Here is a 21,860-nt window from a genome sequence, read left to right as displayed (position 1 = left end):
TGTCACAGCAGAACACCTAAAACGAACAGGGAAACAGATTTAACAAGAAAAGCTTATTTACCTCCCCAGAAATAATTAGAACAAGAAGAGGTGCTAAGGCACAGCAAACCTGTCCGCAGCAGTCATTTTAGTGCTGACGTATAAACTCAGCAGGATATATAGTCAAAGATGTCGCAAATCCAAGTTGGAGTAAATAGGGTGAAAAATGGCAGGTTTATGCCCATTTGAAATTTTAGGCCGACCCACCTGACATGGACCCCCCTACTGGAGGGTGACCCCCCTAATGTAATACGGCATGTTATAGGATGCAGATTTTAATGATGCACCTCTAGGTTTTGATTTCATGTCGATATGACGAAGTTGACAGGAGTTATGGCGATTTTTTATTATTTATTTTATTTATTTATTTTTATTTTTTGTACTCCGGGAAACCATTCACTACGCTGGGTGGTAACCATATAGCCAAATTATGGCGCCTGGTGATATAGTGGGTAATTAAGGCGCTCCAGTCAGATTGAGCCGGTGGAGGTTTATATCCAAGGGGTGGTTAGGGTTCATTGCTCACATAATGTCAATCAGGGATGAATGAGGCTGGCCACTCTTGTCTTAAATGTCAGGACCAACTTGTCTTGCCCTGGGCTCCTACGCTTCTCATGGGGCAACCTAGGATTTGATGATGGATGATGGATAAATAAATTTTTTGGGCCTACTGTACAGCCTGGGCCTTGACCCAATTTGGCCCAAAATGTAATCAGGTGATCAGAAGGTCATAGCCTATCATCCCTGTAAGTTTAGTCAAAATTGCACCAGCAGTTTCGCATTAAGTTATTAACATACAGACAGACACAAACCAAGTGAAAACAATACCCGTCCCCGAGCCCCTCCAGGGTGGGCATGGGTAGAAATATAAGACTTTCAGGAAGAAGAGGAGCTGATTTGGCAAGGTGCTTCTACTGCCTAAAGTAAAGCATATGTGTAGTGAATGAGCGAAAAGAGCATCTGTCTGATGGTGGCTTCCCTTCCTTATCAGTCGCCTCATCAAACTCCACCCTACCACCCTCGAGAGTGGGTTGTGAGTGGGAGGAGAGGGTGGGGGGCAAACTCACTCCTGCTTAACTGTGGCTCGCTCGCTAGCAACTGGATGCTTGCAGTTTAAACAGGACCTATCATACGGATAATTTTATGTATTACCATACCACTGAATCGTTCGGTCATAGCCTGGATGTGCTGAAATCTGGATATTCCGAACACAGATAATAAAGCTTTCATTGTACCGTACTGTCATGCGGGGACTTTTTTATATCCATTCTCACTTCCCTATTCCATGTCAGTGGATTCAGTGAACCAGCAACCTTTCTTCCCTGCTATACCCTTTCAAGTACAGTACTTAATCCTTTAAGCTTCCATTCTTACTTATCAGCCAGTTAAATACAGTATACAATATAGGAGGAAGGAGAGTGTAGCAAGCCAGGGGGTGGGAGGGGGGAGGGAGGGAGGGAGGATAGAATGGTGTAGGGAGTGTATAAAACAAGAAGGCAGGGAAGGGGAATGTGGGTCAATACTACCGTGTATATTACCTATGCACTTGAGTAAAAAATAAGGCCAAAAGGAGGACTTGGGGAAAATTCAGATTTCCTTAGGAACTTTAACTAAAAATGATGTTTCTGATGGAACTGTTGTAATTTTCTGTGGGGATTTAAATGTTGTGTGTTTTGAGGGGTTGGTGGTGAATAGCCAACTCACCTCACAACCATTCCAGGTTTTAACTAAGTTACTCTAATTTAAGGGCCAATAAATACAGAAGTAGCTTAGCCTTTGTCTCAGGAGTGGTTATTTATGAAGGTGAACTCTGGTTGATGACAGACAGACTTTTGGAATTGCATTTCTTCTGGGCACAGTGTGGAGGATAATAGTATAGCAAATCTACTGTCCTGGGATGTTGACATTTCAAATCCTCTTCCACACTAACTGGAAAACGGCAGCTTCCTCTGAGCTTGTTCAGGGTTGCCACTTACTACTTTAATCATTTACATGAATTGTTAAATCCACAATTTAATGCTTCGTGAAGTTAACAGAGTAAATGTAACTTTAAGAGCTTAAATTACTGTTATGTAAAAGCATAGTTTCCATACATAGCAGTCATTATTTAATCTACTGAATATGAATAAATTGTATACATTTTAATTACAATATACAGTAACTACTGATGACATCAGATGCAGTTGCATTTTATTGAATGGTATTTAACAAGGACAATTAACCATCAAGAAGTGCTAGTTCTTAGGCTTTAGAACCACTTAGAACCATCAGCCCATTTTATTTTAGTTAAAGCCTTTGCATCTAACTGTGACAGTTGTAGCTAAGAGGTACATATTTACCACTCACGCTGAACACCTATCATTGGATAAGAACATTTTGCATGATTCAGTTGCGATGGCATTTTTCAGTGATACATATACCATGCAAGTCAAGAGCCTGCTGTACTTGAATGTACAGTCAGGGAAAGTTCCACATTACCCACCTCTCAAAGCACTGGTGTGAGATGGGTGAATGTGAAGCAGCAGCCAGACCTCGTGTTTCTGGTAACTGTGAGTGTGAAGGAGGGGGGAGGGGGGGGATTGGGGGCAGAGGAGGGTTTGGTGATAGGTTGAGAATCACGTGCAAGTCTGCAGTGCATGACTTGGATGGTATGTTTGAGTTAATTTAATAAGGTTAGATGACAACATGATGCTAGCATTTTATTTAAAAATTATGTAATTGTCTGTAGAGTTAGTGCTGTCAGGAATGTTTTGGAGATTCACTGGGTTCGGACAGAGGTTTGAATGCTTTCATTCCCTCTCGACTTTAACATGATTTGTTTCCCCAGGAAATATTTGTAATGATATAACATATTTATATTTTGTGTTGACTTGAAAACAAAGCCCCTTTATTATATATATATATATATATATAAACTAATAAATTTATTTATTTATCCTTTGTCATCCCACTATAAACTTCTGCCTGGAAACATTTCCAATGTTGTTCTGGTAATCGTTCATCTCGAACTTGGAGTGTAGGGTAGTGTGAAGTAATAAAAACAAAAGCAATCCATTTGAGCAATTAACAGACTTTTCATTTTCCTTTAGACAGAATGACATGAAAAGTCCTAATTATAAGATCAGTCTCTGTAACTATCATTCCTATCAATCATTACAAAATGAAAGCAAAGAAACATACCTTTGACAGTAAACATGTACAGTGGAACCTCAGTCCTCGAACATCTCACATGTCGAACAAATCAGACCTCGACCAAAAAATTCAAGAAATTTTTGCTCCAGAGGTCGACCAAAATATCGGACCTCGACCAACCTGAACGTAGCCGAACGAAGGGAAGCTGACCAACCGACAGTCACGCGTCCACCTTTGTTGTTCGTCAACGTGGTCGTCCTGCTGTGCTTCACATTTTTCTTGATTCAGTGCTGTATTAGCCCCTAATAATGGCTCCAAAGAAAGCAGGTTCATCCAGTACAGCTACTGGCAGTGAAAAGAGGAAAGTAGTGTGGAAAATAATTGAAGAAGTGGAAAAATTATTGCTTATCTTCATCAGTGAGAAGCAGTTAGCAGGAGACAGTGTTAGTGAGGGTATAATTTGTGAAAAGGCAAGAGAAATATACAGTCACCTCGTAAAGGAAAGCACTGGTACCAGTGCTGAAACTTAAATAGGTAAGCATCTGGGTCTTGGAACAGATTAAAATGATTTACATTATTTCTTATGGGGAAAATTAGTTCGGTCCTTGACCAATTCGGTCCTGGAACAGCCTTCCAGAACGGATTGTGTTCGAGGACCGAGGTTCTCCTGTATTATATATGCAGTAATGTAGACAGACTCAGAGAACAGTGTGATACCATACAAACAACATACCACTTTTACACTTTGAGAATACATCAGAGCATCATCATTGGCTATTGATACTGTGATGTGAGCAACTCTCTAAACCCTCCCACCCCTGGCCACCCTCCCTCCCACTTACAATTACCAGACATGTGGGGTCTGGCTGCTGCTTCGTGGCTATTCGTCGGCCACCAGTGCTCTGAACAGTGGGTAATCCAGAACTTTCCCAGACTATACATACTAGGTCTGTTCAAAACGTAGCCGAGCTTAGGATCTAAAACAGTGGTTCTTGACCTTTATTCTTGGCAACCCAAAATCCATAAGATGGTCTATATGGCGACCCAAACCCTCTTAAACTTACTCTGCACCAGAACTTAAACAAACATATGTGCCATATCATGTGACTAAAACCAAAATAGTATTTCAATACAGTAATCACTCCAATATCCGACGTAATAGAGCCATAGGTAGGTCCGGATATTGATTCTGTCCGAATATTGGGCCCCAGCTTATGGACTTGTACTTATGGACCCTAAGTCAGAGAAACACCTATACAGCTCCCTCTGGACATGCATAGCACCTATTTAAGACCCAAATCACACCAATAAGGCACATAAATGACTGAAATAAATGCAAAAGAAAAATAAAATGAGGGTTTAGAAGTAGGTTCATACAATAATAAACATTCTGGTGACTGGCTCCTGGACTGGTACTTATGGACCCTAACCTAGCCTAACTCAGAAAAACACCTTCCTACTGCACATGCATAGCTCTAAACACCCTATTCACATCAATAAAGGACATTAAAGAGTGAAATGAGGTGTTTAAGGTAAGTATAGTAAGGAAAAAAGTACAGTATGAGACATTCTGCCTACTTACAGCAAGTCCATGGCCACCTCGATGAATAACCGCCTCCTCTCGGACTCTGACAGTAAGAAGGATTTCCTGAAGCACTTGCAGTACACTGTTCCTGAAGTCTTGCACTGAACTTAGTCAATCGCACACAGAAGTCTGTTCTCTTCACAGTGTGCACTCTTGTCTAACTAATGCTCCATTGTAACTTACTAAGTGTTGCACTTTAACTTTTCCCATTCTTCTAATTTTCCAAAGCCAAAACAAACAAGTCTATTTACGTTAAATTTTGTTTCAATTGAGTCTTTTCTCTCACAACTGTAAATCCTTAACACAACACAGTGTTTTTTTCACTGCACAACACTCTAAATTCCCATGTGGTCTAGTGGAGAAGTTCTTGCTGTTTATTCACTGTCAGAGTCCGAGAGTATCACTGGCAGGTGACCTAGGGGTGCATCGCTGGGTCGTGGTGATGGCGTACCCACTGCAGACGACTCTGAAGACAGCTGCAAACTCACATTGAGCGGTGACTCCACCGTGGCTGATGTGCTGGGCTGTGGCTCTGAGCATGAGGGCCTGTCTTGGGGAGGCAACGGAGTGGAACCAGGGCTGGGCACAGCGGGGGTCACGGGCCTGATAAAACTGTCAATGGTTGATTGACGCAATGACCGACGATTCTGACGACTGATGATGCGCTGCCTGAAAGCATGCACTTCCTCCACGAGTCCCAAGGGCCTCATCTCCCTGTTGCAGTTCGGGTGTTCCAGGTAGTCTGGGACGATCTCTAGATGTTCCCGGAGTGCGCTCAGCTTGGGGATGGCTGGAGTAGTGTCTTGCTGAGAGGAGTCTGCATCATTGTCGCCTTCCTCGTCGGAATCTTCAAGTTTGGTACTGACACCTGCAACTGAAGATGCGATCTCGATATCAGACAACGTCTGATACCCAGGATCGCCCTCGTCGTCATCCAACCACTCACGAACATTGTCCACATCAACATCGTCGCCGTGCGTACGTAGCCGTGCATGGAAGTCATCCACGTCAAATCCTAGAAAATCGTACTCCACATCCGTTCCGAGAAGCAGACGAGACCAACCATTTTTCCAGAGTCTTCACAGGGACTTCCTTCCATGCACTAGCCCAGTTGTGCAGCGCAGACTTGATGTTGTAGCGGCGAAGGTTTTCCAAAGTCCGCTTGCCTCGTGTATCCCGTCCCTCCCTGCGCTCGTCCTCGTCCTCGAGAACAACCATCACCTCGTCCAGGAACTTCCGATGGTATAGGTGCTTTGTTGCCACGATCACTCCTTGGTCCATTGGTTGGATGAGAGCAGTCGTATTAGGTTGCAGAAACATGCACCTAATACGGCCATTTTCAGCAACCAAGTCCTTGTCGCACGGGTGGGCAGGTGCATTGTCGAGGAGAAGGAGGGCCTTTATCTGGTCGCGCGGGATTCCCAGTGTCTTCGTCTGGTAATGGATGACCTCCTTGACGAAGTGGCGGTGGAACCAGTCCTTGAAGATCTGGGCTGTAAACCATGCCGTCAAAGAATGGTACCAGACGACAGGAAGGACATCCATCACCCCAAGAAGGAACCGAGGCTGCTTTGCGCGGCCAACGACAACGGGCTTAAGCTGGTGCATGCCGTTAGCATTGGCACAACACAAAGCAGATATCCGTTCCTTGGAGAGCTTGTGGCCAGGTACACGCTTCTCCGTCTCCTCGACTAGAGTGTTCGTTGGCAGCGAGCGATAGAATAGGCCAGTTTCGTCTGCGTTGTAGACTTGACCGAGTGTGAGGCCCTCCCTGTCGATCAAGCCTTTCACCTTGTGCCAAAACTCGTCAACTCCATCCTCGTTAGCGTCGAATGCTTCGCCATGTGCTTTACGGTTGGTAAGGCCATGCCGTAACTTGAACGCAAAGAGCCAACCCTCGCATGCCTTGAAGTCTAGGGCGTCGTGAAGCCTGGCGAACTTCTCAGCAGCAGCCTTCAGCTCCGTTCCACGTACCATCACACCAGCAGCACGTTGTTGTCGATACCAAATCAACGTGGATCGGTCGATTTCTGCAAACTTGGGGGTAAACATAACCTTCTTCTCCACGTTGCGTTTGCTTCTCGACGAGAAGTCAGCCGTGTACTGCATGAGTTTGTCTCGGGATCTCTTAATATCGAACAAAGTAGACCGGGCCAGGTTAAACTCGCGGAGAATGCGGGAAGAAGACCACCCCGCATCTACTTTCTCCAATATCTCCCGTTTCTTCTCCAGAGTCAGCACCACTCTCTTCCTTTCTCAGGTGGCGGGGCCATTATCACACACACTAAGAGGAGGCCCGAGAGCAGCAGGAGTGCCTGCAGCAGGTAAGGCACCACCACAAAAGTGATCATGTGGGCAGCCATTGCGAAGAGCGTAGGTCCAGTCGCGGCGAGAGACAGGCGGAAAGTGGGGAGGATGCAGCAGCGCTCTATCGGACGTCGGAGGAATGACGCGCCACAACAATGCTCTCCCGCGCCGCTGCGCGCGGCAAGTTTAAATTACGGGCGGGAAAAAATCGTTTTTTTATTTTTATTTTGGGGGGTTTCCGGACCATTTTGGGAATATTGGATCCCGGGACGATTATGTCTGGGTAGTGGGGATGTTCGGATATTGGGCGTCGGGGTATTAGAGTGATTACTGTATTTTATTGATGTCATAAATAAATTTCATTTTTATTATATGTACTTCCTAAGAACTAAAATATCAACATATTTTGGCAGGAAAAAAATTAATCGAAGATAAGAAAATCAAAATAATTCATTCATGTTCATGATACACCTATTTACTCTGACCATTAACCCCTTCCTTACCGACCCCTCCTCCCAATGTAAACACTACGTTTACCCCCCATACTGACCTGATAGCTCCTCCTCCCAGAGTGTGAGGGGTAGTGTATATTTTTTGCCACATCGAAAAAATTCACTCTTTGTGATTTGTTTGTGTACTGATGATCACCTAAACCCGGCAGGAAGTTGGTAATAAAAAAAGATTATAAAATAAATCATTACGGTATATAAGTTTACATCTTATGCTGAAGTACTGTTACCCAGGTAACTACTGTACAAATTGGCTTGAAAAAAATGTCCTGCACAGATGGATGGCATATTTATTTACCTTGTAAGCTGGGCATGAAGTGTGTGGACACATGATGGTGATGGCGACCTTGACCCACTTGTTGCCGAGAGTGCAGTGTCACTAAGCTTGCTACTAATTTCCTCCTCCTCCTCACTTGCATCAACCTCGCTATCATTTTCAGGATCACAGTCATCTACTGACACATCAAACATTGCTGCATCATCCTCTGATACATCTAAATAAGTATCCTCATGAGGAATAAACTCGTCACTATCGGAATTTGCCAGAGATGCCATGAGAGAAAAATATCCTGTACACCCTCTCTCGTGGTCAAGTGCATGGTAACTGACTCTCTCAGGCAGGCCAAGGGGTGTAAATTTTGCTGTACGTCAGCAGAAAATATACAGTAGTATGATATCTGTAGTAGAAATTATAAATAAAATAATGATTGGTCTAAAAGAGGTTACATCACAGATGAGTGAGCAAGCCATTGGTGCCACAGCAACTCAGTCATGATGTATCTTATGATGTCAGAAATCGTCAGAACTTCGTCACAGTCTTTGTTGTCAAAACACAGAGCTGTTGCTAACACGAGGTCCTCAGAAACAGCCTTACTGGGCTACCCTGAGGCCCATAAGCTGCCATTCATTAGAGGGTGTACCAGCGTACCATGGTAGCGGTTCCGGTGTCTCACGGGTGTTTACAGGCGATGTACGGGGGTACATCAAAACACATTTTCGGTAAAGAAGGGGTTAAGGAGAGAGTCACTATTTTGGATGTTTTCTGAGACATAAAGTATTATAATCATTAAGATCCCTGGCACTGAAAAGTTTCAATCAGCTTCTCAGACCGGGGTGATTTAGATGACAGACTGCATCTTAGGTCATGCTCTGGTTGTAGACGGTTTCTGTACTTTGTGAGTGCAGAAAATCCTGTCTCACACAGATGAGTTGTAGCAAAGGGAAGGAGTGCTTTCAGGGCTTCACCTCCAAGAATGTTCTTTTCTTTGTAAACTCTGATCCAGAATGAGCTCAGTGATTCGTTTTGTTTCCTGAAATCATAACAAAGTGTTTCATCATTCTGAACCTCAATGAGCTGCTCCTGGAGGTAGCTGATGTTCAAAATCTCGTCAGGTAAGTCTTCAGCTTCAATGCTGAAGGGATTTCTTACCCAGGCATATTTCATCACATTCTCAGGAATGTAGTGAAAAACTCTTCGATTAGTCTGGAGATATGTTCCACAGTGATGCTTTAGACCTGGGTGAGAGAAAATTTTTTGTCTTCCAGAAATTCACTCAAAGATGGAACGACATAGTCTTCCCAGTCTCAGTATTACTCTTCCACAGCTTCAGTTTCCCCTTGAATGCAGTTACCTTCTCAGACAGCCCAACTATTGTCTGATCGTGACCTTGCATTGAAATGTTCAAGGCATTAATCTCAGCAAAGATATCTGCAAGATAAGCCATTTGCATCACCTACTTTGAATCAGAGAATCTTTGGGGTCAGTGAATGATTCTTTTTTGCTAGAAATATCTGTCTCATTCCGCATTTCAGGGAGCCATTGGAGCACCCTTCCTTGTGACAGCCACCTAACCTCAGAGTGGTACAACACGTGTACATGTTCTGAACCAAAATCAAAACACATCCTACTGATGATCCTGGAGGGCACAGCCTTAGATTAATGAAACTGACTACCTGGATGACCTCCTGGATCACTTTCTATAACTCAGGTGACAACCCCAGAGAAGATTCTCACGGTGAAGGAGACAGTGAACAGTCAGCACAAATGGATTTTCTTTTTTAACTCTAGCAATGAAGCCATGTCGTACTCTCAGCATTGCTGGTGCACAATCACAACAGACATAAAACATTGATTCCACTGAAGCCCTTCTTCCTTGAAGAATGAGTCCACAGTACTGGAAATATCTTCTCTGGTTGTGGTTGTGTGTAATGGCCGACAGAACAGATATTCCTCTTCCATGTCTTCTGGACCTCAGTACCGTACGTAAGCCATGAGCTGGGCATCATTACTCTGAAATGAAAACAGTTAAGTTTTAAAATATAAAATGTACAGTACCGGTACTCTACTTTCAGTTGTGTGCATGGTAATAAGCTTTTTTTAAGCCAAATGCAATCGCCTACTGTAGGAGAGAGAGAGAGAGAGAGATTGTAAAGTGTGAAGTATCAACAAGTACGGTAATACTGTATGTTAAAAAGTAATAGTATACAACATTAATAATATCAGTAATATATTTGTCTCTTGGCAACCCACTCCAAATGGCTTGGCAACGCAAATTTGGGTCACGACCCATAGGTTAAGAACCACTGCTCTAAAATGATAGCTAACCTGATGGGCTAGGACACTAATTCCCCTTACAGTAGGCCCCTTCTGACTTGACACAAGTAGTGTAGCGTTCTTTCCACTGCTTGAAACATTTTTCAAAGTCGGTGTTCTGTGTCTCGTGAGGTGCTTTGTTGTGTTTGTTATGATCTCTTCTCTCGGATGAACAATGCTGAAGACATGTTGGAGTGTGCAACACATGATACAGACTTTTTGGAGACTGTTATCACTGGAGATGAGACATGGGTGTACTGGTACGATCAAGAAACCCAAGCACAGTCGTCCTTGTGGAAGCATGCAGGGTCACCTCGGCCAAAAAATGCACAACAGGACCACAGTAAGATGAAATGCACTCGCATGTTGACAGCTTTTTTTTTCAACTACTGTGGTGTTATGCATCATGAATACGCATCAGAAGGTTGGACTGTCAACAGACATTATTACCTCGATGTTATCCTTTGTCATTGTGACATAGTTCAGCAGAAGAGACCAGACTTTTGGAAAGTGGTAGGTTGGAAGCTCCACCACGACAATGCCCCTGCCCATTCTTCTCAACTGGTTCAGGAATTTTTGGTCAAGCACAACATGTCGCAGGTCTGGCAGGCTCCCTGCTTATCAGACGTGGCTCTGTGCAACTTTTGTTTATTTCCCAAGCCCAAAACTCTGCGGAAGGGTTCCCAATTTGCGACGTGAGAAGAGATCATGATGAATGTGACGAAGCAGATACTGAAAACCAACTTTGAAAAATGTTTCAGGCAGTGGAAAGAATGCTGAGATATGTGTGTCAAGTCAGAAAGGACCTACATGGAAGGGGATTAGTGTCCTAGCTCAAAAGGTTAGCTGTTTATTTTTTTAGAGCCTAAGGTCGGATACTTTCTGAACAGACCTCATACATTTTCCATTTCCTCACCATTCAGCTTCACAGTTCATTCTGTGACTTTGTTTCTTTCAAAGACCATAACTTTACTCTTATCTGTATTCACTTTTAGATTTTGTTTCGTACATACATTCGCAAACCATTCACCAAGTCTTGAACCTATCATTCATCTCACTTAACCCTCTCGGACTCTTTCTCCGCAACCTGTGTCCAACCACTTCCAAGTACTGCATGACCTCCATGAGCTGGCCCAGACCTTAAATGCCACACACCCCTCACGCAGCTATGTGCACTGCATCAGAAAATGTTCTTTTCAACTTTCTCCCCTGCTCGTATGTATAATTGTATTGTTATGAAATTGCTACATGTTATAAGTGAATAAATGAACTTGCTAGTGAATGCAAAAGAAAAAAAAAAAAAAGAAGAGGAAATAAATTACCATATTTTATCGTTCACTCATTTATTTCACACTGATTTATGACATATATAAACATGTCGTCATTGCTTGTTGAGAGAGTTATAAAGCATTTATTTGCGATGATATTCATTAACAGATGACATTTCTAGCTCAATTAGAAAGATTTTTATGGCATACAGAACAGAAATGTCTTATGGTCTTTGACCACAAATGGCTATGCACAGGATATATAATCTGATGCAACACAACGCTACAAATGTCGCAGAAAATACCAAGGATGTCACACAGAACACTGAAAATATTCATTTACAACACAGGACTGAAAAATGAATATATTAGAAAAAATCAGCCAGTGTTCAGCTGATATTATCACAGATTTATATCACAAATATCACTCTACAGGCCATGAAAAACATTCAGTCATAAACGCTGCTAATATGTCACAAAACACTCCACTGATGAAGATTGTCTTTTTACCGAAATCATCGAGAAAAAGGAGAGAATTCACAGTGCTGTAGGCAAGCGTAAAGGAGTGTCCACAGGCTGTAACATGCGAAGGTAAACTGGTGCAGGGACCCTTGTGCATGGGTGTGGGGAGATAGCTAATAGACGCTCCACATGGCTTGGACCCACACTGCATTCACAGTCCAACAGGTTAGGACGCAACCAAAAACTGTGGCAAAAAAATACCACAACCTGTATAACTGGACACAACCTGTGTTGAAAAAGTGCAAATGGTTGGATTTCACTTGGATGCAAGTTGCGTCGAAAAGGGTGAGCAGTTGGATTTTTTACCGAGCCCTCGTGTATGAGAGGGTTAATAATACAGCATCATCAGCAAACAACAGTACAAGAAGTTTCCAAACCCTACCCTCTCTCATTAGTCACTCAAACATCCGCCGTCCTACTGTGCATCTCTTTTATAACTTCATCCATATACAAATTGAAGAGTTTAAGAGACATGACACAGTTGACTGCTACCCATTTCTTATGGGCCCCCCCCCATGGAAAATTCCTGGATGCGCCCCTGCTTGCCAGCATTCAGATCAGAGAACTCACTTGGTTCATTATCCACTTGCACTGCTATCCTAATGCCCTTGTACATACTCTGCACAGCATTTAACAATTTCCCATCTACTCTGTAGGTCTGTTCAGAAAGCATCCGACCTTAGGCTGTAAAAAATTAAATAGCAAACCTCTTGAGCCAGGACAATAATCCCCCTCAGAGTACGCTTCTTCTTACACGTAGCCCAGCGTTCTTTCCGCTGCCTGAGATACAATATTTTTCAAAGTCGGTTTTCGGTATCTCCTACAGGTGCTTCATCGCATTCATCATGATCCTTTCTCTCGTCTCAAATCAGAACCCTTCAGCAGAGTTTTGAGCTTGAGGAGTAACCAAAAGTTGCACGGAGCCATGTCTGGTGTGTAAGGAGCCTGCCGGACCTGCAGAATGTTGTGCTTGGCCAAAAATTCCTGAATCAGTTGAGGAGAATGGGCAGGGGCATTGTCATGGTGCAGCTTTGAACTTGCCTCTTTCCAAAGGCCTCATCTCTTCCACTGAACTGTGTTACGAAGAAGACTGATAACATTGAGGTATACCTCATACCAATTAATCTGGCCAGGCATGTATGGCAACACTGTTCCTGCCGAGATTCTGATTGGCTGGAGGTGTTTGTTCGATTTCGTTGTTGCTAAAACTGATACTCTCTTTATTATCAGATGTGACACTGAGTTTGTCGACAATACAATCGTCAAAAGCAATAAGAAATTCGTTATATACTTATCAACAATGAAATTTTCGTAGGAAGATAGAGATATGAGTCAACAAAGTATTATAACAGTCCAAGTCAAGGTCAGCATTCGAACAATTCCTTTAAATGTCTGACACTCCGTAATATAACAGAAAATTAAGGAAACCTGCTTAATCTATGAGTTGGTATAACACACATTTAAATTTTAAGATCAGTCCATACTGTGATAACAGAGGGTATACAATGAAATAGTTTTCCAGCCTACTTTGATTTTTCGCGATTTTTTCAAACCTCCCTCCCCGCAGAACTCGTTTTTTCATTAGAATTTTTAATTACTCAAAGTTGTGGCACGATTTAAGGGTGGGGACTGATCTTTAAATCTAAATGTGTGTTATACCAACGCATAGATTAAGCAGGTTTCCTTAATTTTCTGTTACATTACGGAGTGTCATAGATTTAAAGGAATTGTTCGAATGCTGACCTTGACTTGGACTGTTATAATACTTGGTTGACTCATATCTCTATCTTCCTACAAAAATTTCATTGTTGATAAGTATATAACGAATTTCTTATTGCTTTTGACGATTGTATTGTCGACAAACTCAGTGTCACATCTGATAATAAAGAGAGTATCAGTTTTAGCAACAACGAAATCGAGCAAACACCTCCAGCCAATCAGAATCTCGGTAGGAACAGTGTTGCCATACATGCCTGGCCAGATTAATTGGTATGAGGTATAGTAATGTATGTTGACAGTCTGACCTTCTGATGCGTATTTGTGATGCACAACACCACGACAGTTGAAATAAACTGTCAACATGCAAGTGCATTTCATCATGCTGCGGACCTGTTGTGCTTTTTTTGGCCAAGGCGACCCTGCTTGCTTCCACTGGAATGATTGTGCTTTGGTTTCTGGGTCACACCTGTGCACCCAGGTCTCATCTCCAGTGATAGCAGTCTTCAGAAAGTCTGCATCGCTATTTGCACACTCCAGCATGTCTTGTGCAATGTTCATTTGAGAGAAGAGATCATGACGAATGGGACAAAGCACCTGCAGGAGATGCCAAAAACCAACTTTGAAAAATGTTTCAGGCCGTGCAAAAAAAACACTGCTGCAGTGTCAAGTCAGAAGGGGCTTACATTGAGGGAGGATTAGTGTCTTAGCTCAGCATATTAGCTACAGTATTCATCTTTTTTTAGGGCCTAAGGTCAGACACTATCTGAACTGACCTCATACCTCCCACATTCCTTGCCTGTCTACTCTGGCATTTGCTTTCTCTAGATCCATAAAGGCAGCATACAACTTTTTTCCCTTCTCTAGATACTTTTCCAGTAAGCATCTTAGAGCAAGTATCTGATCTGCCCAACCTCTTCCCTTCCTGAATTCCCTTTGTTCTTCAACCAACTCAGTTGATAAGTGTCTTCCTATATATTTTTCCTTTTACACTGAAAAATCAAACAATCCAATGATAGCCACACATCAAACAATCCTATGATAGCCACACACTTTTCTTTTTCCTTTACCTTTGTATTGGGGAACAATTAATAATGATTATGAAAATGACAGCTACTATTCCATCCCAAAATAGGTGCGGCCAATATCCATCCAGAGTGCTCTGATGCGGAATCCCTACATCCTGTTCTATGAGATGGTCCGTAAACCCAAGGATCCATTGCATGCCAAACCAGTGATCCGCCAGAGCTCGGAGAAGGCACTAATTCGCCAAAACTCCGACGGGATTCTCAAACCGATCCCAACAAGTCACAGTGCATCTTCAGTGGCAAATGGGTATGGACATGCTACAGATAATATTGGAGAGGCTGGGGGTGGTAGGCCAGAAGCACACACCCCCAACAGTAAGGCACACTTACCTTCACAGAAAGAGAGGTGAGTTGGTGATTCTGTGTACAGTTGACCCTGAACATTCATAAAGAATACATTACTGTGTAAGTCCCCTTGCCTGATGTTAGCTATATTAGTGATGGATCCAATGGTCTGACGTTCCTCGAAACTTAGCGGCTACTTGTGGATCATTTACATCATCAGTTATTTTAATTATACTCCAGCTAGTTAACTAGAAACCAGCCACCTAAGGCTTACTTAAGGGATTGTTATTCATTAAATGTGAGAGTGAGATGCATAGATAGAAACGAGAGGGAACTAGCCATGTAAGTATCATAAATCAGAGGAGACAGCCTGCCCCTCCATCTACCCACCAAAAAAAACAAACTCAGTTTACCAGTTATTCATATTCAGAATCCACCAATAAATTGTGAGGGAAATCATTTTGCATTGAATCATTTAAAGTGGAAATACACAAATACCTGTATACAAATCTCACTACTGCCTTCTGTTTGCTAACAGGCAATCAGCTGACTTTGTTTACAATCCACCAATGTGTTCTGTGTGGTGCAGTCACTCCATGCCCCCTGTGTATGCATATCTAACCCACAGAATGGTTAACTTACTATTTACTTATGATGTACTTATGATAATGCTGAAAAGATCAGGACTCAGTGACTACTTGCATATATCTGTGACCACTAGTGTGTGTGTGTGTGTGTGTGTGTGTGTGTGTGTGTGTGTTTGCCATTTTTTTCATCTTTATTATTTTTTTATTTATTCATTTTTTGTCCTAGGACCAATTTACAAATATGCCAGGGACATAAATATATATTCTGCAGTACTTAAGGACTGGCACACTGTTATTGAGTAATTTTATCACTGATAATGAAAGAAAGTTGAAGTGTCATAATGGATCAGTATATTTAGTTTTATTTATCTCCAATTTGACATCTTTATTCTGACCTCAAAGTATCCTCTGAAGATTAAGTAATTAGCTATGACTTTCAGGATAATGATGAGACTACACCCACCTTTATAACTTCTTAGAAGCTTATGCTGAAAATTCAGTAATTAGCTGTGGCTAGAGGATTATGATAAAACTACAGTCACCCATATGAAAGGTTTTGATGTATATATAAGTAAAACAGTAAGTACGAAACAACCTCCCAAATCTGAACATCTGGTTTCCAAAAAATCTCCACTTTCCAATATGTTTTTTCATAAAATATATCTCCTGTCACAATCAGAGCATGATTGAAGACAGTTTATATGTGGAGATATGTAGCAGCTAATGGACTTTATTGTATTTACTGTTCCAGGTATTGTAGGCTATTTTTTTTAATGATTTTATCTTATTCTTTTTTCATCTTTACACTGGCCCGACTCTGATATAATCACTGGCCAGTCACAGGCATTGGCTGACAGCTATTTTATTAAAAATTCTTAAGTACAGTAATACCCCGATATACAATATTCCAAGATCCAATACCCCGGCTTAGGGATGGGGTTACAAATACAGTACCACCAAATCCTATTACACGATGGCTGCAGCCCGGTTTAACGATGGGCCCTCCTACATTGCGTCCACAGGTGATAGGCCGAAATTTTGAATCGCACATGTTCCCGCGGCCAGCTGAGCCCACTCGTCTCCCAGGATGCGCAGAAACACTTGTTCAGGCCCCACAGTCATCGCTCACCTCACGTTCACCCATATCGTTCTTGCACTGGCCATCTCAGAGTGAGGAACTCTCTTACGCTCGCCCACCACGCATCGTGTTGTACCACCAGTGTTAGGCAGGCCACTATCATAGTGCATCGTAACTGAGTACGAGCAGTGCCGTGAGTAGAGCAATGATGTTAATCGAATGTGCAGTGCGATTTGGATGAATTTTAGTTTAAATAAGTGTGACCACGTCTGGTAAGGGTGCTGCATATGGTGGGGCTAGTGGTGGTGCTAGTGGGGGCTCTAGTCGGGATGGTAAGTGGCCTGCTAGTGTTGGTGCTGATGATGTTCCTGCGAACCATGTGCATAAAATTGTGTCTCTAGAAGTATGTACAACTAGATATTATTAGGCGCCACGACAAAGGCGAAGGCGCATGTGCTATTGCCTCGGTTCTCCACCTGGGCCAGTCGATTGTCTCCACCATCATCAAGAAGAAGGAGGCCATTAAGTCTGTTGCTGGGGAGGTTGCAACCTTATCCACTTCCCATATCACCCACCAGAGAAAGCTTGCAATGGAGGAGCTGGAGCGGATGCTGCGCATTGTGGGTGGAGGATCAGAACCGGTGATGGGCACCCATGAGCCAGGCAATTATTTGCACCAAGGCTCTCTTGCTATGGGAGGAAATCAAGGTGAGGCGGGATCTTGATGCTAGCAAGACCTTCTAGGCGAGCCTTGGGTGGTTTGACCAGTTCAAGAGGCGAGTTAATCTCCGTCATGTGAAGATGTATGGTGAGGCAGCGACTGCAGATACGGTGGCGGTGGCAGTGTTTCCTGAAAACGTGTCATCGCAGAGGGTGGCTGCAATGCCGAGCAGGTCTTGAATTTTGATGAGACTGGGCTCTTTTGGAAGAGAATGTCCTCCTAGACATATCTTACAACAGAGGAAAAGGCAACCCCAGGGTTCAAGGCCTTGAAGGACCAGCTTACACGCCTGTTGGAGGACAACGCTGAGGGCGACCTTAAGTTAAAGCCGCTCTTTGTCTACCACTCCGAGAACCCCAGAGCTCTGGTGGAGTATGTTAAAGAGAACCTTGAGATTATTTGGAAGTCAAACAAGAAGGTCTGGCTGACATACGAGATCTGTTCATTATATTTCTGCTCCTACCACTCTCGTGTCCTGAAGAGATATGCCTCGTGGGAGAATTTGGTGAACAGATTTCTCGTGGTGGTAGACAGAACGCCTAGCCACCCTCCTGCAATGAAGGAATGGGCAAGCAACATAGAGGTGGTGTTCCTGCCCCCAACACCACGTCCTTGTTGCAACCAATGGACCAAGGGGTGATCGCTGTGTTCAAAACATATTACCTTCACCACACTAGGCAGCAGTTGGTGAGGGGCTGTGACAGTGATGATAGAACAACAGTGCAGCAGTTCTAGAATGGCTACAGTATACACCATGCCCTAGAAAACATCACTGCAGCACGGCATGAAGTAAGCCAGCCCGCCATGAATTGTGTGTGGTGGAAGCTGTGGCCATAGTGCGTGCACTCCCTCACCAGCTTCCCTGAGGGCGCACAAGCTCCACTGATGCAGTGTGTGCAGTAGGACATAATGGAATTTTCACACGAGGCAGGCTTTGTGGAGGTCGAAGAGGATGATGTGGAGGAGGTTCTCGAAAGCCACAGGGAGGATCTCAACAACAAGGAGCTCCTCAATATGGAGATTTAGCAGGCACACCAGGAGGCACAGTAGGAGGAGGTTGTTCCTGAAGAGCAAGCCCTCAATATTACAATTCTGAGGGAGATGCTAATGAAGCTGGACAAAATAATTGCACTGATGCGCACACACGACCGTCTCCCAGGACGAAGCAGGGACACCGCTAATCGGCTGGAGCATGGGATGAAGGTGTACAGGACAATGCTGGAAGAAAAGAAGAGGGCGGCTAGGCAGATTGCTATCACTGCCTTCTTCAAACAGGTCCCCACCGGCCCAGCAAGCCACAAAGGATCTCCCCAGCCCTTGAAGAGTAGAGCATCTCCCCAACCTTCAACCAGCAGAGCATCTCCCCAACCTTCAACCGGCAGAGCATCTCTCCAACCTTCAACCAGCTGAGCATCTCCCCAGCCTTCAGCCAGCAGAGCATCTCCCCAGCCTTCAACCAGCAGGGCATCTCCCCAACCTTCAACCAGCAGGGCATCTCCCATGCCATCGACCAGCAGAGAAACACCCAGAGTCTCCTCCTGCCAAGGACATGCTCAGCCGCTAGTGCTGGACCTAACCTCCAGCCGATCCCTGTCTCCCATGTCACCCGTGTCTCCACTAAGGCACTCCACCACTTCATCGCTGCCTTCCTTGCCCCACCCTCCATCTCCCTTACCACTTCGTCCACTGTCTCTGTCTCCCTCGCCGCGAAGTGAGCCACCGCATCTGACTCCATTGCTACCTCATCAGTCATAGCAGCAGTCTCCCTCACCACCTCACCGGTCATCGCAGCTGTTTCCCTCACCATCTTCTCTGTCATCGCATCACACTCTATTGCCACCCCCAGAGCCATCGTATCGCACCTCATTGCCACTGCCTGAGCCATCTCATTGCACCCAATCACCACCGCCTGAGCCATCGCATCACACCCCATCGTCACCACCTGCCTCATCGCATTGCACTCCATGGCCACCCCCAAAGCCAGCGCATCAGTCTCCCACTACGATCACCTCACCTCGCCAGGTTTCCCCCTCTATGACCCTCCCCTAGAGATGGGGTTTGAGGGCTTTGAGGAGGAAGATTGAATAGTGGGGAGCACCACATCCCCTAGCCTCGGGGGGGATAGCAAGGATAATGACCAGGACTGGACGTGGACTTACAAGACGTTAGTGTTGAGAGGCGTTTGATATTTCCTAACCCATTCCTTATGATTTTCAGGCCATATTTGTCGGTTTCAGTGAGTTATTTACAGGTGTCAGGCTTATGTTAGCTTCCTTGACAGCTATTAGGCCATTTAGTTTGGCTTCAAACTTGTTTTGGGGCTCATTTAGGTGGGTTTTCGGTTTGGTTTGGGGGGAAACCCAAGGCTGGTAAACGCTTCACAATACTTTACATGTTGAAAGTACCCCGATATACAATACCCTGCCTAACATTGGGGTTTTACCTAATAATTTTCATCATTAAACTAGGGTATGCCTAATATTTTTCCCATTTGGAAGGTACAGTCAGTATTAAAATTCCTGTTGCCTCTCCTGTTTTTTCTACATGGACTTTAACAAACAGCATGATAAATCTGCAGCAGCTGATCCTGATGACACTGATCTATAGCTAAATAAATTCATCATTATCAGTTTCTGTAGATTCACCAAACTGATTTTCAAAGTCCATGAAAAGAAAAGCAGGAAAGGCAACAGGGTTTATGATGCTGCCTGTACCTCCCAATACTTTTTCCTGTTTAATGATTTTATTAACAAGCATCATCATTTCTATATGCAAATAACATACAGTTGGCCCCAAACTTCCTCAGAGTAAACACCCACATCCCTGGCTTATTTTTGAACTGGTCCTTAAAAAAAAAATGCACATATTATAAACAAGAGAAAAAAAAAATAGCTAAAGACCTTTGTCATGGAGGTTGTAAGAATGGGGGCACGCATGGTGTCGCTCCTCTCCTGTTACCAGCATCAGTCCTTGTGTATCTCGTGATCACCATGCACTGCTACACATTGAAGTGTCTATGTTATCTCTTTGTATATCATGGAAAGTCACAGATAAGTGCAGTATATTACTTTGATATGCAATTCATGTATTGAGTACCTGTATGGGATAATATTTATGCACTTTTTTGGCATCACGCATTCACAAACATCAGTCACTCACAAAGGGTCTTATAACTAATTCATCATGAATATTCAGGCCCGATTAATCATATTATCTCAAAAATAGCCGGAATTGTGTTTTAGTTTTGTAGTGAAAAATATTCCTTCGCTTTTAAGTGTCATAGCCATCCTCACCAGCTTGCTACCTTTGACCAAAATGGCAAGTGAAAAGATTTGTTTAATCATAAATTTTTGTTTACATATGCTGTGAAGATGTGGATTCTGTAAGTTCATAATATTGCACATATTTTATGACCAGAACTAACAAATGAAATGAACACTTCATACAAAGTTATTTCACGGACATTTTAAGTAATACATAAATAAATGCCAGAACTAAGTTGGTCAAAGCTAATACAGTAATGTATCCGTTAATGTATTTGTACCTAAAAAAGAGGGGGGGGGGGTGAGAGTCCCCTTTGAAAAGTTAGTCTCAGCTGAAATTTTGACTGACAGGCTGGAGTTACTGGCATTTAACTTTATGTTACTTGCAACATCAGTGAAACACCTTTGTAAGAAATGTGTACTTCATTTGATCGTTCTGTTTATAAATTATGTGCAGTATAATGGGCTTACAGGGTCCATATTTTCACAGCATATGTAAACAGATAATTTATGATTAAACAAACCTTTCCAGTTGTCATATTAGTCAAAGGTAGCAAGCCAGTGAGGATAACTTTGACAACAAAAATGGAAACAATGTTTTTCACAAGATTACTGAAAAGTAATTCCTAGCCATTTTTGAAGTACAAGTTCTGTAATGTGTTATTTGAGAGTACAGCTATCTATCAGTCTGTCTGTTGTCGGACTCTTCAATCTCGTAAGGGGTGGCCACATACAAATCACCTTCATGTCACTCTGTCCATCACCATTTCACTGCCCTGCCCCCAGCTCACACCCCCCTCTCTCATATACCTCTCCACTCCATCCCTCCATCTCATCCTCGGCCTCCCCCTCCTTCTCCCTTCCTCCACCTTACTCGCATACACTCACCTCATTGGTCTCTCGCTCTCCATCCTCTCCACATGGCCAAACCACCTCTGTGTATTTCTCCTAACGCTCTCTATCACATCCACATCCACACCACAACGCTCATTCACATCCTCATTTGTCAGTCTGTCTCTCCATGTAACTCCATATGCTCTTCTTGAATAACTCATTTCCATTGCTCTCACTCTTGACTTGTGTCCTTCCAACAAAGTCCAGGCTTCACTTCCATACGTTAGGGTTGGTATCACAGTATAGTACTGTCATGCAATGACTTTTTTTTTT

The 21,860-nt window shown here is 43.4% G+C and overlaps 1 protein-coding gene across 1 annotated transcript in view; it reads left to right on the top strand.

Moving 5' to 3' along the window:
• Positions 1 to 21,860, top strand: part of scny (ubiquitin specific peptidase 36) — a 210,321-nt gene that overhangs the window by 142,148 nt on the left and 46,313 nt on the right. The window contains exon 9 of the mRNA XM_080274469.1: positions 14,807 to 15,105. Within this exon, the coding sequence (XP_080130595.1) occupies positions 14,807 to 15,105 (299 nt within the window). The remainder of the gene's footprint in view (positions 1 to 14,806; positions 15,106 to 21,860) is intronic.

Source organism: Coenobita brevimanus, chromosome 57 (assembly GCF_032717465.1).
Source record: "Coenobita brevimanus isolate Jiangsu-jjx chromosome 57, ASM3271746v2, whole genome shotgun sequence".
NCBI lineage: Eukaryota > Metazoa > Arthropoda > Malacostraca > Decapoda > Coenobitidae > Coenobita > Coenobita brevimanus.
Note: the sequence above shows the minus strand (reverse complement) of the source record. Positions and strands in the feature narration are given on the sequence as shown.